Source organism: Blennius ocellaris, assembly GCF_963422515.1.
Source record: "Blennius ocellaris genome assembly, chromosome: 12".
NCBI lineage: Eukaryota > Metazoa > Chordata > Actinopteri > Blenniiformes > Blenniidae > Blennius > Blennius ocellaris.
Window position 1 is genome coordinate 29,342,326 of NC_137661.1, and position 17,663 is coordinate 29,359,988.

The 17,663-nt window shown below is 42.9% G+C and overlaps 1 protein-coding gene across 1 annotated transcript in view; it reads right to left on the minus strand.

Annotated features, from left to right (window-relative positions):
- Nucleotides 1–17,663, minus strand: part of lnx1 (ligand of numb-protein X 1) — a 37,517-nt gene that overhangs the window by 8,969 nt on the left and 10,885 nt on the right. The window contains exons 3-4 of the mRNA XM_080506510.1: nucleotides 6,204–6,451; nucleotides 904–1,059 (exon numbers count right to left, since the gene is read on the minus strand). Of these exons, the coding sequence (XP_080362636.1) occupies nucleotides 904–1,059; nucleotides 6,204–6,451 (404 nt within the window). The remainder of the gene's footprint in view (nucleotides 1–903; nucleotides 1,060–6,203; nucleotides 6,452–17,663) is intronic.

Sequence of the window (17,663 nt, forward strand, 5' to 3'; positions counted from 1 at the left end):
CTGGTTTTGCTCACTCTCCTGTCCACTGGGACAATAGTTTTAAATTTTTAAATTTACTTTCATGGTTTGTTTTTGTATCTGCTGTTCCCTCGTTATTCTGTCCATTTGTTCTATCTCTACTTCACTCTTCCATCGTCCCAGTCTATCCCTGTCTCTCTAGTGGCGAGCAATACATATTTAATCTATTCTCTGAGTCTCCGCTCAGCGATGGCCTCAGAGAATAATTTAGTCCCTGATCATTCGTCAGCCTTCATTCTTACGCAATACCACGTTCCTTCTCATCCTTCTCTCTCACTGCAGTTCCACTTTAATATTACACTCTATTATTATAATGAATCATATTTCCTCCACTTTACTAAAACAAGGCTTGGTCTATGAATACTACATTCAATATCAGTGGAGCACATTTTCTTTACTACAACAACTTCTGGATCTACCATCATTAATGGTTTCTCAGGGGACTACTCTGTCAAGTTTGTGCAAACCTGAAGACAATGATGCGAGGCGGTAGGACGTACAGGCGGTGAGGATAAGAACAGGAAGGTTGAGAGCAGTAAGAGGATGAAATGAAAGAAAAGAACAGGTGGAGAGCAAGGCCAGCGTCATCAGTCACATCTCAAGTGACCTCTGGTACTCTCATCCAGATCCAAAGTGCCTCTGGCTTCCACTTTCCCTCCTGACCTGTCTCTAGTAATGCACCGGTGGTCTTATGCAATTTGCAACTGAATTATTAAAGGAACATATGCTACTGCTACACTGTGGGCTCCAAATCATGTTGCCTCTTGCTATAGCTGTGGGAACATTGCAAATACACACATGAGGAAATGCATATGCACCATGCGTCCACTGGCTGCAGCCTTCTTCCGACATTAAAGAAGAAACCCAGAAAGCTTCAGTTCATACCTTCCTGTGGCACGCTGGAGTTTCGGGCATTGTCCCTCTCCTCCGATGTCTCGTTGCTGACTGCATTGCCACTCTTGGTTCTTCGAAGAACGCTGAAAGCCCGGTTCAACCTCCGGAAGGAACGACTCCGCACTGAGGAACGGTCAAAGTTTCTAACTGCAAAATACACAGGGAGAAAGAAAGATGCTTTAGAGTTTCTCTCACCCTCAACATGCCCAGACATGTCTGGATCGGACTCCTCACAGCCAATAGGAATTCCTCCCAGCTAGTTACAGAAACAATGGGAGGCCTGTGAAGTATCCCGATAATGAAATATTTAATAGATAAAACATATGTGTAAATTGAATATACAGGTTTTAACACTTTAAAGATGGCTCAGTAGACTATAGTGTTCAAATACAAACACTAGATAGTTCCACCACGGCTACTTTCTTATCATTTTCACTTTTGCTGTGATGACCATAGTGAGATGGCCAGTAAAATTAAACCATATCAAAGGCACCTAGTTGAATAGTGTTTTTCTACATTGCCTCAAAAGTACATTCATCTGTCTTTGACTGCTTGTAATAGAAATGTTGTGCTACTTCCAGGTAATCCTATACTCCCAGAGTTTTGGAGTCCCTGCATCAGAACTGAGGATTGAACCACCACCACCACCACTTCACATTGTGAGGACCTGGATGTTGGAATGGGTGAACAGATGGCGTGTCCACGGACAACTTGTCCATGGCAATTCTTTTCCGGATTATTGATTTGAAGGATTGTATTTCAAAGTATAATTGACTTTCAAAATACATTTTAGCATATTTGGAAGGCTAATTAAGTGTATTTGACACAAAAACACAAGATATTAAGTATATTTGACACAAAAACATAAACCTTGGCAGCTGCCCAGAGCCAAACTTAACAGGGGCACCGTGCACCGGCTCAGATACCTTCTTCTGAAATATTGTTTTCAAAATGTATTTCTTAAAACAAATAAGCCATAAAGTTAAAACGGCGCCTCATACGTGACCGCTTTGAGTGATGCGTTCAGGATCTCGTTACACATGTCCGAAGCGGATTTCTGACACGTTAACGAGCTGCGGGGCTCCAACAGTAGCAGCTGTACATGATAAACATGATTAAAATATGACTGATAGTCATTAGCAGCCGGAACGTGCAGCGCAGCACACGGCAGTGCTGAAGTTTCTGATTGGGGCGGGGTCATGTCCACAAAGAAGACCATTCTGCGCAAGAAACAAAGCCATATGATACAATACTAAATATATATGGACATATACTAGATATATGAAACATACATATAAAATATCAATTAAAAATAATATGTAAAAATACAGGATTTATTTTCTCCCAAAAATTCTGAAATCTCATCCATGGACGACTCGTCCTCTGAGGGTGACGTCTGTGGACGAGTCGTCCTCTGAGGGTGCCGTCTGTGGACGGGTCGTCCTCTGAGGGTGCCGTCTGTGGACGGGTCGTCCTCTGAGGGTGCCGTCTGTGGACGAGTCGTCCGAGAATCCAGAGGAGATGAACATTGGGCCTTTCTTGTTCGCCCTCTTGTAACACTCATGTGACGTTGAACAAATTGCCAATATATAATGTAAGCCATCTTTTCTCTCCTCTTCAAAGTGTGTCCATTTGGCACCACTACAAACCATTGGGATTTCATAAATGGTCATACTGCATGTCTTATGAGGAAGTTCTAGGAGACCATAAACTACAGAGTGATTCTTTCACCAAGGGCCCCTATACTCTTGGTAATAAAAACTGTAATAAACAGCATGTTACTCCAGCTGTGGTTTTTGCAGTAGTCAACAACTCAGTGGTTGAAAGTGGTATAAGTGTCTTTTCTGTTTCAAATATCAACCATATCAACCACCTATACTTCTGAATACCAACTAATATGAAGTCCAATGTATGTGACATGTTAAATAGCAGATTTGGGAGAGAAGTCTTTTATTAGGCATCCCTCCATCTTTAGTTTTAGCTCAAAGGCCTCCTGCATTCAAACGCCGACTGAATCCCCGCAATAGTTGCACTGAAATGACCCCAGGCTATCTTATGTCACCCAACTTTTTCGTTTACCGAGTAACTTTTCAAAAGTTCCAATCGTGCATCTTTTTTTGGATATGGAGTTGCTGTCTGAAATCACTGCTTTTTGAATCTTTAATTAATAAACCCAATCTGTGCAGAGTATAGGTATGTGGTTGCATAACTCCTGCAGTGATGTAACAAAGTGTGTGAACTCTTGTGATCAAAAAGAAATGCCCCCAGAGAGATTCTTGTCTGGTACTCTGCTTCTCTGAGAAAAAGACAAGGCTTGCTCCAGCCAGCTGCAGTACCCAGGCTGCAGTACCCAGGCTGCAGTACCCAGGCTGCAGTACCCAGGCTGCAGTACCCAGGCTGCAGTACCCAGGCTGCAGGTCCAGTCTGCACCGAGCAACACCCCTCCTTCCCTCTGCGGGACCATGAAGAAGCAAAGGCTCTCGACAGCCACATTATTCTTTAAAAGCACCAGCCACTTCTGCAGCTGACAAGCTGGTTCAGCAGTAGTAGCAGTCATGGAGCTGGTGGTGGACACTCAGCTGGCCGAGCCTGAAGTGCAGCTGCAGCGTCATTTGGTGTCTCCCACACGGACTTTAGGGAGAGCGACAGTGGGTGGACAGAGGGACACTCTGGCTTCCGGCTGGTTAAAGAGTCGAGACATGCGGTGGAGAAAGTTATCATGGGCATTAACACACCGTTGTGTGGGCTATATTTAAATGGCCTATCCTTCCATTTCTTGGGTGCATAATGTGCCTGCCCTCTCACTGACTTTCTCTCTCCATGTTTCTCTCAAAGAGAAATTTTATAGATTGGTGGAAAAGCACAAGGCAGTAGGGCTAATTGGTTAACAGGATTTCTATCAGAGACCATTAGGCCGGACAAAGACTGTGTTTGAGGCTGAAGGAGAGCCTGGGTGAATCATTGTGTCTGCAAGTATAAAACGTATGTTTGAACAGCATCTGGCTTTAACTGGAGCTTTACTTTACTGTGACTGGAGAGCTCTCTGGTCTCTATTGATTTTCAGTCGGTCAACCAGGAAAACATGCTCCCTCCATCTCTCTCTAGGAACTGTCTTCAACCCTCAGTAGGGCAGCGCCAATAACAAAGCACTTATCTTGATGTCAGTTCAAAATTAAACAGCCACACTGATTAAACTGCAAAGGTATTTGTGGCCATGGGTTTGTAGCTTTTCAAAGACACTGCAGTACTAACCAACTAATAGCAGGTCCTGCCTCAATTGTGCATAACTTGGTGTTACTTCAAAAAGACAATGTTCTATGTACCACTGAAGGTTGAATTACAATTAATGTACTTTTTTCTTGTTAACCACAAACATGTCCTATCATTCTGCATCTCCAAAATGAAGCAGTGTAACTACTATTTGTTCACTAGTGACCCCTGAAAACACTACAGAATCAGTCAGGATTTAATGACTGAAATTATTATTCTTGGCACACATGGCATTTAAATAACGAAGTCTTAAAATGTAGCTGGACTTTGCTCCTGAAGGAGATAGCGCTTTTTTTTAGTTTGTTAGATATTGCAGTCCAAATACACTGGCGACGTGCCACTGATATCTGCTAGTAAGTGAGCAAAAATTGACCGGGTGTGCTATGTTGTACTTGCAGCCAGTTGCTAGGACGGCACGGTTGGACTTGATAAAGGAAAAATTGCTCATCACAACGGCCACATGTCATAATGCATCTGATATTTCCACATTTAAATACAATTCGTAATAAAATAACAATTCAGAAGAAACATTTGAGGATCAATTGTGATTTTAATCAGTTTAAATTTCAAGGTCTCATATCATGCAAAATTCACTTTTTACAGGTTTTCCTACAGTAATAATCATCCCCATACCTGGAATGTCCCTCCAGAAGTGAAGAACGTGTTCTATAGCTTGTTTAATTGTTTCTAACGTGTGTTGTTCCAATGAGTGAATGCAAAAGCAAACCCTTGGTATCGTCACCAACCTTATTAGCCAGCCACAATCTAGATAGCCCCTCCCTTTGCCCCGCCCACAAGCAGCATGCCACCGCTGTTTTCTCACCTGGTGACAGCTGCAGGTGCTTTTACCTGCAGTGGTAGGAAGATACAGCAAAACACTCCAGAAGCTCAGTTATTAATTGTATGAAGGAGCAGAGGAGTGGATGTTTCCTGCCTCGGTCTGAGTCTGTGAGAATCCCATGGATTAATTTGATTTTTAATGGGAATCTACAACAAGACTTCCCAAATTTTTCTATGGCGCTCCAGCACTTCAGGATGAGTTTTCAGAACATCATCCAGAACGACGCTGGATTAGCTGTTAAAGTTCTAATAAAGCAAATGTGGGAACTGTAACTAAAATATTCAGATTTATATGCTTTTATAATCCTTTTAGAGCCACCAGGCTGGTTAGTTTGCAAAAGCTGATCCCATGGTTTGTTTTGTTTGTTTGTTGTGTGGTATTGTTTATTGTGAGGTATTGTTTATTGTTGTGCTGATAGAGACTGTAGTTCAAATGTGGGCTTTGCAGAGTCTGAGGTGTGTGTATGGGCTTGATAATTGTGAGGTGATCTTTATATTAATTTCTATGGTTAAATGGGGGTTCAGGATATTCTCCTGTCTAGTACTAATTATGATCATTAGTAGAGGATCATTAAATGATCTGATCTCACATAGATAAGGTCAGAGCCACTCATACGGGTCTGAATAATCATTTATTTGCTGTTAAAACAGCACATTTCTTTGTAAAGAAGATATTCAGTGCACCTGATGAACATATTGAGACACACAATACGTTTTACTAACATTCTGAAATGTCCTTCTGCAGCAGCAGATTCACAACGTCTTCAGGAGCGTCTCCTTCTGGGTCATATCCTGGTTCTTATTGGTTTGGCTGAACAGTGTTTCTCCATAACTTAGCAACAGATAGAATGTAAACAATAGCACATGGCATAAGGAGAGGAAGTACTTCCTCCTCTTCCCAATATGGGCATGTGGGCGGAGCCAGTCCAGCTCCCTGAAACCAGCAGATTCTGAATGAGGCTCAATGATCAAATATTCAACTGGATGAAAATCAAGGACAAGCTGGATTTGGGGCAAAAAGCTTTGAACACAATGTTTTTGGACCAACAGGAACCATGTGGAAGTGTTGAAAAGTTGTGTGATATGACTCCTTTAAATAATTGTTAGATTTTTTTTGGATTATTTCACACAAGACAAAAAGCAATCAACAAACAAACAACCTTTCTCCCACTCACACTCACTCTTCTTGGTGCTGCTGCGAGCGGCCAGACTGGTGGTGCTGCCAGACTGACTGTTGTCCTCCATGCTGGGATCGAAGGCCGGGTTGACGAGGCCAGGCTCGTCTGACAACAGAGCCACGGCGGCAGAGGTGGGGCCATCGTTGGGCAGCGTGGCAATAGTGAGCTCCGACGTGCTGTCGGTACACTCGCCTTCCTGCGAGCGTCTCTTCCTGTCTGCTGAGAGCCCATAGTGAGACGCCCCTTTACATCTGCAACCACAATAGTACAAAGTCCGTTTTAAGCTTTATAATTAATTAATAGTAGAGACAAGATGAAAAGGTGATGATGCTGATGTTTTACATGGAATGCTCAAATTGAAATAAATGTTGCAGCAAGTGGAGGAGAATGTCTATAAATTGATGTTAGCATCCAGTGAAAGGTCAGATTGTGCTATTTAATGTGAGCACATTTAGCCCCTCCTTCTACCTGCACCACTTCTGCAAACCGACCTCTAGCTTCTACTTTGGAAATGCTTCACACAAAGTCTGCATACCTCAACACTCAAAAAGCTCAGTGCACAACCTGCACAATAAACAAAAACAACTGTTCAGATGATGCGTTTTATGGTGTTCTCAATGAGAGTTCACCCAGCACCTCTCCAGACATTATAACAGAAATGTCCCATTTTGTCCTCTCAAGAAAAAAGAAAGCTACTCTTTGTTGTGTGCTGCTTGTGCAGCCTTCTTTTGACAATATCTGAAGTCACATGTTGGATGAGTGTTCTCTGTGGGAATTCCTGAAAAATGACAGAATAGAAATGCAAGAAAATCTCCATCATTTCGAGGAAAGGGCGGGCAAGCTGACACCTTAAATATCAAGCAGAGATTGTTTGTTGTTTTGTTCCCCCAAAAAAGAATTCCTTAGTTCCAGGTGTCTTGCTGTCAACAGCAGCAAAAACCACTACACAGTCTCTCTCATGCACACAACATGATAGCTGGCATAAAAGGCTTTTCACACTGACAACATTAAATTGGGAATTATTGAGTGTGAATTAAAAATAACCTGACAGTTCAGGGCATTGTATTGTTGAATATTTCTACTCCATCTGCAAGCCGTGAAGGCTTTGAGCTGACGCTTCATCAGAAGTAAGAATAACTCTGGCCTGTCTCTCTCTGGCTGTCTCGGTGGACCATCAGCACAAACATTATCTGGGTTTTAATGAGCTGGATCAAACCCAGGCCCCACAAAACAAAAGGAGTCGCATTTATTCTCTTGCACTGCCGGGTTTTACTTGGGGGATATTCATCCAGACTGGAGAGGATAAGTGAAAGTGAGGCAAGATAAAGTCGCCACAGAAGCCAGATTACGTACTGGTGAACCATTTTAGCCCCGAGAGGCCGTCGGCCCCCGCGGGCACCACATCATCACCACAGCCTTTTGTCTCAATACCAGTTCTGCCTGTCGGTCAAGCAGCCCGTCCATCCTGACTGAGAAAATCCTTCCATCCAGAAGTGGCGTCTGCAACCTGCTTGTAGCCACAAGTTGGACTCTCAGTCAGATTCCACATCACCGGGGGGCTGAAGTACGTATTGATCTCTGTGTGCGCCCTGTGATGTAACACTGCCATACACTTGATGTGTGTACCTGCACGTAGCCAGCGCCATCATCAGTTACTCTTGCTCATTCATTCAGTTCGACAAATTGAATGCAATCAAGCATGTCCATACAGCAACATAGCACCTAATTGAGTGAAGTGGTTGAATAGAGCAATATTTCAATCAGGAGCAGCGCTGAGGGCAGAGCTGCAGTCTGGGGGGGGGGGGGGGGGGGGGGGGGGGCTTTTCTTTGTGTCACTCACTGTCAAATAGAAGAATTCAAACTGAGTGCCGGGTGGAAACTCAACCAGGACTCGCAGTAACCTCCAAAGTCCCCACACTAATATGTGCACCTATAGATAAGGAATGTATCTTGTGTGTACTTGTAGTGTACATGTGCAGGCTCATCCACACCAGGAACAATGTTCCTGCACCAATTACATTTTGCAAGTCATTCACCTCATTTTAGTGAGAACAAACGAGCGCATTGATACGTCCCAGGAGAGCAAAGAGACCGAGTTCCACATTCCAGCTGCATCTGCTTGGAACTCCTCAGGTCTTCCCTTCCTGCCATTTACATACAAATTAAGAGTTGTATTATTCCAACGGAAACCACATAAATGTGTCCAGTAAAGATGTTCACTCACTCCATCTTCTGGGAGCAGTTTGTGGTTCAGTGTCTTGCTCAAGGACACTTTGGCAGGTGGACAGGCCAAGGTGGAAATTGAACCAGCAACCTTCTGATTGGGAGACAACCGCTCTACCAACCAATAAGCTCAAACTGCTCCACGGCTGTAAGTAAATCCCACTGAAATGTTTCTTCACCAGGGAAACGGCTGCGAGCCTCAAGCTGAAGACCCATTCATTCCACTTGACAACATCTGTGCTATGGAACCAACCCCAATGTGACATTTTTATTTCTTACATCTTCAAATTTACAACAGTATCAGTTTAATTTTTTTTTACACATTACTATTGTTATTTTTAAAATAACCTTGTTGGTTTAGTTTCAATGTAAACTTGCACTTGATGTAAATTATGGATTTCTTCAAAATATGTTGCACAAATTAAATGGATGGGGAATAAAATGTGAAACATATAATACTTTGTGTAAATATCTGTGCAATTACTGTAAAACAGGATAAGAAAAATAGAAACACAAACAATATTTGGATGATATGAACAAGATGAAATTGTTGACTTGATAAGAGATGATTTTAATACATTGAATAAATCAGTGTTTCATATTGTTATTTACACTTGAGTGAAAATGCTGAATCAGCATTTGTGTGGGTTTTTTTTCACTACATTTAAATAACTGTCATTATGGGTGACATATGTGTTTTTTAACCTCCTCTGGTGTGATGTTTATATGGAAAATATGCATATCTCACCACTCTCCAACACAAACAAGAGTTAAATGAATCTAATTGGCCAACAGATCACACCTTTAATTGTGTCTCCTGTTAAACAGCGCAACAATTAAATGTAATACCTCCCAGCTCAGGTTAATGACTTTGTCTGTATATAGACTCACAATCTCACAAGTCCCTCACACTCCAATCACCAGTAGTGACTGGAGTGTCATTTCTTCTCTGATGCACTGGCTTCCTTTTTTCTCCCACAGAAATCCTTCAACAGCTTTTGGTGTTAGCGGCTGCTCAGCTATATGGAACTGCAAACTTCAGCCAACAGACGCTTGTTTCACCAGTGGGGAGTGGAAAATGCAAAACCACAGTCAAGTCAGTGGAGATATGAATAAAGGTTCCTTTATAAACAAACATTTTCACAGACCACCCACCCCTCATAAAAATCTCTTTTCAAGGATTTATGAATGTACACAGATTTGGAATCTGAGCCAGCGGCTGCCTGAGCGCACAAGATCTTATGGGCTTACTTTCTTGTGCTGTGATTTTCCAACTTAAGAAAGACTAAAGAAGAATATCCAGAAGCAGATCCAGTACAGGGAACAAAAGATTCAAGTTATAGTTATTGGTAAGTGTTAGAAATTTAAAGACTGAGTCTTCAAGACAGCAGCACACAGTCATTGTTCAGTTAAAGCCTGTTTTATCAAATGCTTTGTATCTTGTTAATTAAAATCCCCTTCCTCCAGGGAATAAGATTTGAACAAATTCTGTGGTCATAAATCAGCCGCTAAAAGGTTTAATGCCTGAATTTTTGGTTTTTTTTTTTTTTTTTTTTTAAACAAGAGTTGTTTTTTTTATATTTCACAAATAAACAAAATAACATAACATTTTAAATCATGTCACTGTATCATATTGCACATTTGCAACAAAAGAGAAAGGAGAAAAAACTAAGGGTACACAAACTGTTTAAATAAATTTGCAGTAAAATAGTTGATAAAGATCTAGATATGGTTCATCCTCCAGTGGCGAGTTTAGATGGTGCTCATTAACACTGCCTCGGTCAGCCTCAGTTACCACCGCATCTCCCCAAAGACACTGACACATCTTCTTCTCGCCATCCTCTTTGTGTCTCAAAGCACCACGACAGCTGCCCACAAGCGATCTGTGGCCTGACGGCCTCGTCCAAGCGCCCTGGCTGTGACACAAACTGCCCCGTTCTTGTGATGCGAAATAAACACCAGCTCACAACTCATCAAAGCCTGCGAGATTTTCCAATCCTCTTTAGGGGTGAGTGGATTATCCCTCCTAACCCAAATACTCTCTCCGCTCCCTGACTGTACGCACAGTCGTGTTGGGACACACACTCTGGGACAGGGTGCAAATTACCTCCGCTGAGGTGACAATTCCAGGTCAGTGAAGTCGTATCTAGAAAATGAGCTTTGTTCTCTGTGTCATTCTCAAGGCTGTGCAGTGCAATCAGGAAAACTGTTTTGATGTGTAAACTCTCACAATTCCCCCTGAACCGGGTCAGGTAACCACAGGTTCACTGACCTTTGCATCATTATTTATTCTGCATCACTATTTATTCTGTTTTTGCTCTCATATTATTTAAAAAGTGTCAGCAGATACTTTTTGTTGATGAAATGAGAAGCAGTCAACTTTCCGATGCGCTTAAAAAAATGTGCAAACTGTACTTGAAATGCAAGAAAGCCAAGAAAATACGTAAGCATCTCCTCTTGTAGTGTGTGTGTGTGTGTGTGTGTGTGTGTGTGTGCAATTGGTGATACATGTGAGGATTTCTTCTGTGATAGAACATGTGAGAAGGTGTTGGCTCTATTCTTAGAGCACTAATGAACGTCGGGACACACAAACGCAGCTGGTGAGACATTTAACTTCTTAGTTTGGAGCTCAGACACAGGCTTGTGTTTCGACCACAGAAATCATCTCAACGAGCGCAGAAGTGTAGGGTAATACATAGAAGAGCAATATAATGCAGATAACATACCAACAGTATATATGGCAAATAAAGCTTACAGAATTATAGAATTCCAGACATTGCTAATTGTGTCCAAAGCCATAAATAGAATTTTACCAGAAAACCTGCAAATGTTGTTTGTTTTCAATTCAGAAGATGACAATCAAAGGAAAAGATCTGATTTTAAGCACCAAATTGTGTGGGCTCATTTAAGACAAAGGTGTATTTCAGTTGTTGGTGTAAAGATATGGAATTCCAAACTACAGAGCTTAAAAGGTTGTGCCATTAAAAAAGAAAAAATGACATACGAACAAAACTTTGTCATGGGCTGGAAATTTAAACTGGATCAATTGTTTCTGAGCTTGTAAGTCTGTACTGCATGGGCTTTTGTTTGTTTACTCCTTTGTTTGTTTTGTTCTTCAATCATTTATAACCATTGTTTTGACATTGTAGGAGATCTCAAAGATACTAGACCATCTTTTCAAAATTACTTTTCAAGAAAGGGCAGCAAACTATTAGAAAATGTTCTGTTCTCTTTGTCCTTTCCAATCATGGAAGGATGACTCTGAAAATATAAAGGGAAATATTGTACAATTTCGGTTTCCGTTTTTGTGAAAGGAACAAAAATAAATGAAATGAAAACAAAACTGAATTCTGTCTTTGCTGTTCTTGCTTTTATGAGCAAAACCATCTGTCAAGAATTCCTCTCCATCTCATTCTTGTTACTTTTATAAACAGGACAACAATGTCACAGAAGCAGCCTTTTAAATGGAATCATTCTATTATATTCATAATATATTTAATATCTATCCCACTTGATGATGATGATGATGATAGAAAACTATTGCTATAATAATAGTTGTCTCATTCTGACTCGTTCCCAGAAAACGAAAGCACATGGTAGTCCTGTTTCCTTTGTTGTCAGTTTTAATATTAGATTCAAAGATGTAAACACGCAGCAGGAATGGGAACAGTTTCAAGGTATAACTGACAGATATTTGATAAATATCACAATAATGCAGGATATTGTGATGGATGCTCTCATGATTATTGGGGTGTGTTTATTTTACTACTTGAAAGCTCATGACAGATTGTTTAAATGACACTAAACACACACCAATGACAAAGCTGCTGCAAAGAGTCAAACCGTGTTTGTCTTATCAGGATATGTTTGATCTGCGCTGCATTTATTCTTTACTTTCATGACATTGAAAGTGGACTGAAATGCTACTTCTTTGGTCCTTTTGCAGTTGAGGGGAACAAATTGTGCATAATGGACTGCACTCACCGCACAACCAGGCTAAGGACTGTTTTAATCAAACCGGGGCTCACGACTGAACACGCCCACAATAAGCAGAAAACAAGATTCTGTGCTGAGGAAGCACCTGTGGCTTTAACAGAAACACAGGCATAAACAAAGCACCCTCATATGAATACTGCGACCCGGTGGAGAGCGGCGGTGACCATTAATTGAATTTATGATTATTAAGTGTTGAATAGCTTGCTGTGATTAGATTTGTCTATCACTAACTCCTAGAGTACAAATTTGACTGGGAGGGACAAGACAGCACGATAGATAGAGGTAGGGAACAGAAGAGGAGAGAGCGGCATAAAGACGGAGTAATCCAGTTAATGATGAACCTGAGCAGTGTTAATCAGAGGATGCGCTTGTGTGTTGATTGGATCCGCCTGCTGCAATGGCTAATCCCATCTGCCACTTGGGGAGGGGGGTGAGGCTGCAGCTTGAGGGGACTGTCCTCGCTATGGGAGGTACATTTGGATGAGCTTGTTTCCAAAGACAGATCTGCTAAATTAAAGCAGGAGGTGAGATTGTTGGGTGCAAGTTCTCAACACCTGAGAAGATAAATGCTTAGCTGAAAGCAAAAGTGAATGCACACAGCTGCAGATAACTCCTGCTTGTGATTGAACCTTCCCATTGTGCTCCCTTGCAAGCAGTAGAGGCTCTACAGGCTGGGTGTGCTTAATGCATCCAGTGTTTACAATCACACAGGACCAGGCCTCAGCCGAGTCAGCCGTTTCAGCCTGCCCAAACTCTGAGTCATGCTTTTTCCACCAGTCGATACGCACAATCATCAACCAAGCTGTGACCCCATGATCGGACTGGAAGAATATTTATGTTACATTTACAATGTCTGTGTCTGGTTTCAACCTGGAGGCCAACCTCACACTTCCTTTGTCAACAGGAAGAAGAGCAAAGGAAGCAACGCACAACAACTGATTTATTCTGTGCTGTCTGGCTAAGCTGGATCTCAGCTTACTAATGCACCTTACGCATGTCCACCTCAACAAAGACTGTTTTCCAGCCCTGCAGGCAAATACTAACTTTCTGTTACTGCAGACAAATCTAACTGTAACCCTTCCTGATGCTACAGTACGTGATGACAGAGAATCCCCTCCAGGCCACTGTCCCACATTGCTGTTGGTATTTTTTAGCCCATATTTTTCAATCTGTGTCAAACAATTCCTTGGAAGTGTCCTAGTTTCTGTACCTCCATGTGCCACGGAACAACTGGCTGACATGCAGCCAAGTGCTGGTCAGTCCATCCCAAAGTCCTGGCGCCCAGCGGGGGACTGTTCACGTGACAGATTAACCCCACAGGGCTCTCCTCTCTGCTGTCAGCTACACCCTGCTGCCGCCTGCAGACAGCGCGCTGTTGAAAATGTTCAAAATGCTCAAAACCAATAAATGAAGGCCAGCCAGATTCAAAGGTCAACAGTTTGACAGTTATTTTCACAATATTCCAGTCTTCTGTAAAAATGCAACTGAAGTGGTGTATGTGATGTAAATAATCACGCGCTGATGTCAGGGCGTTTTGCAGTATAGAGACAAATGTCACATATTGTCCTTTTGAAAGGAAACTCAGTCCCTTGTGTCTTGATTGCTTTTATTCATTTTGACGTCTTTCTGCTCAAACTGAGACACGTGGGAGAGGAAGGTTTGTTGCTACATGCATCTCCTCATCAATATATCAATACATACATATTTCAAACACGTTTTTGGGGCCGTTTCTTACCCCACACACAGTGGAACCTTTAGTTACAGAAGCATCCAATGTGTGTTTGACATGCTGTTTGGTAATTATTGGTTTTATATATAGCGTCAAGTGAATTATTAAGTTGATGCACTTCTCTGTTAATAAACAAGTGTGTATTCCTCCCTGCACAGCAGGATAACTATTGCAACAACTCATCATCAGTAGGGTGAAACTAACCTGTCTCACGATGTCTCTTTTCTTATTAGAACACATCATTGCAACTGGACTTTGTCTAAACAATTCCCAGCTTTCATTACAACGTGAGTGTGTGTGTGATGAAATGAACGCCAACGAATGAAGCAGATATTTTATAGATATAGAGGTTTGCGTAATATCACTGTTTCTGTTGAATTAGTGTGTTTTAGCAGTTTTGTCTTAGTTGCTGGATGGATGAATGGACAGATGGATAATGGATAATGGAATTTCCAGCTTTCAGTTTAGATGAACCTTTCTCCTCCAACATTAATGGAACAGAGTCGATCCCACCCTGTCGGAAACATTTTGTGAGGCTGATTTTCATCCCTCCACTGTCCTGTGGATCCTCTGCCCTTTTCATTCACTGTCAGACACAATGAGACGGGGGAGCTGCTGGAGACCACAGAACAAAGACTAATATGTAATCCTAACATAAGTCTAATTAGTGAATTCTGCCCCACACTTGAAGCAGAGGGCAAAAGTGGGCAATGCATGGTATGCTGATTTTGACTCAGTAAAGGACCTGGTTTAAATACACGATTGTCGTTGTTCTGATCCAAAGACTGTGCAGCAGCCGGGTGGCTAATCCTGTTAGGATGCGTCCATGCTGAAGATGTCTGGAGTGTGTGCAGCTCGCCATGATCAAACGCCTCCTAGATGAGGACTGAAGGGATGGAGGCTAAGCTAATCATGGTGTTTAAGACACACCAGCTCAGGCTCAGAAATGAACATAGATTAATCATCATTGCTCTGAAGCACTGCGAATATTGAGGGGAGGTTATGATAACAGATGGGAGGGAAAAAGCATGTATGTTTTCAAAAGCAAGAAGTGAAAAACCACAATCCAGTTGTTTTTCTGTGCTGCATTTTTACTGGCTCGTACTGACCAAGTACATTGGCAATAACCATGTGAAGCATATCACCACAGAGGAACACAGAGAGAGAAGAGAGAGACAGAGACGGGGGGGGGGGGGGGGGGGGGGGGGGGGAGCTGTCGGCTGCTCAGTGTGGATAAAGACAAATGGTATGCTCCTGCTCTCCAGCCAGGCAGAAAAACACCACGTCCGCGTTCGTCTGCTCCTGCTTTCTCTCTCCGTCGTGTCATAATCAGCAAAAACCCTCAGTGTCACCAGAACAGACTCCTTCTCCACAACACAGCCTGTCAATATGTGTCAAATGGCACTCTGAGAGAAATCTGAAGATTTTCTTGACAAGCTGGGCCTCAGAGACGAGTCCTCTTCACTTGGTGTGTCGGTGTGTTCAGCCCCATGAGGAGCACGTTCAGGAAGTGACCGACCCTCCTGCTGCCTCTCAACCCGCCTCTCCTCTCTCTCACACAACTCATATGTTCGTTCTGTCTCCATCAGGTGCTCACCCACTCAGTCCTTTTACCTCCATCATCCTTCTTCTCTGAGCTTTAGCCTCATTCCCACCCAACACGGGCTCTTGGTGTCTGCAGGAGCTAAAGCCCCACTCAACGGAGAGAAAGCATACAATAGAATGAGGGGATTTGCAAGGCACTCCATAGTTCCATGTATTCAACAGTATAATGGCACATTTCCGTCAGACTCCAGAAAGGAGTAGCGAACCAGCTCCGAGTGATCCCAGAGCCCTGGCTTCACATGGACAAAGTCAACATCACCTATCTTACAGCAGAGCTTGTCACAAAGCACAGAACTCAGTCGTCAAGAGGAGAAGTCAAAACGAAGACCTTACGACATATATTGTTATGGAAAAATATGGCTAATATGAATGGCTGAATTTTGAATAAGCTGACTAAATATTTGATGGTTGCTTATCCAAATATGTTTTACAATATGAGGCCTTGACACTTTTGCAGGAATGATATCAATGGCAGTGCTAGAATAGAATAATCTTTAAAATAAAGAAAAGCTTTTGGTTGTCCCATCAGGGATACTGCGCTATAATAACGAGGAGGATGTGGCTGTCATGCAAGGGATACAATCCATCCAATGAGAGCAGTTTGGGATTCAGTCTTGCTCAAGGACACTTCCGACATGTGGGCAGGGTAAGATCTGGTATTGAACCTGCAACCTGAAAGACAACCAAGTCACAGCCATCCCAAGCACTGGCAGGGCGACTCACAGTAGCCATGGACTCTGGAATCTTTGAGAAAGTGTTGCCATTATTTAGACCACGTTATAGGTATTATCCATATGAAGAAGTCTGCATTGAGAGTTGCATACGTGTGTGCAAGAGATAATACAATCATTGAAAAGAAAGGCCATGCAAATGTTTGCCAGAAGACGTGCTATTGTTTCGTGATAGCCTACAGCTGAAAGACAGATAGTAAAATGGTTCGGTTCATGTTGACTGTAAAAGATTGTGTAGGTGAACAGATGTGAGTCGACTGCCATGAATCTTTAATGCCGAGGTGAAATTCTGTGCCACAAACAAACACCATGGTTCCATCCAGCGTATCCTTGACCAGACTCAACATACACATCCCGTGTTTAATCTCCACAACCATGAGCAAATGCGTGCTGACATTTTGAGCCAATCAACAGTGGTCGTACACTCACACATGCTGCTGAAGAGCGGGAAGGAAGGGGGAGAGCTGCCATGCTGCAGTGCTGCTCTGTATCCAGCTGTCCTGGACAGCATTAAGCCCTACCTGCTGGCTTTGCTGCATCTCGCAGGAACCAAAGCAGCAAGAAGAAACAGTCTGCTCATTTCTACAACATGGACTGCACACTCCTCCAGTGAAGACACAAATGTGAACATGGTTCCACACAGAATGGTTGGAATGCTCTGTGGAGAGTGAAGACACAATGGTGGCAGGAGGGTGGGATGAGTGATGATGGGAGAGATGCAAGAGGAAATCTGATTGTTGTACTCACAGTTCAGAATACAGGATATGCAGATTGCCCAAATTGTCAGTGTAGTTGGCCGGGCTGAGCCAAGGCAGAACCAGCAGCAACAGAGCCTTCATGGTCAGCCCTCTTCCCTCCACCCCCCCTTTTCTCCCCTCTCTGAACTATAGGTCTTGTTTCTCCTATTTCCCCCCCGCCCCCCTCCTCCTCCAACTCTAAATCTCCAAACCTGGCCGTGCTGACCCCCTCCACCCCCCCCCCCCACACCCCCCACCCCCCCCCCCCCCCACCTGCCTTGCTTCTTTCTCTAGAGGCTCTCTCAGATCTGATTTAATTCTTTACTTCCTACCTTGCAGCCCCTATTTGTTTTCCTCCCCCACCACCTCCTCTACCTCCGTCTGTGTGGATTTCTTCCCTCGCCTCAGGCTTGCCGCTGGTCATCTTGGCTGCAGAGGCAAA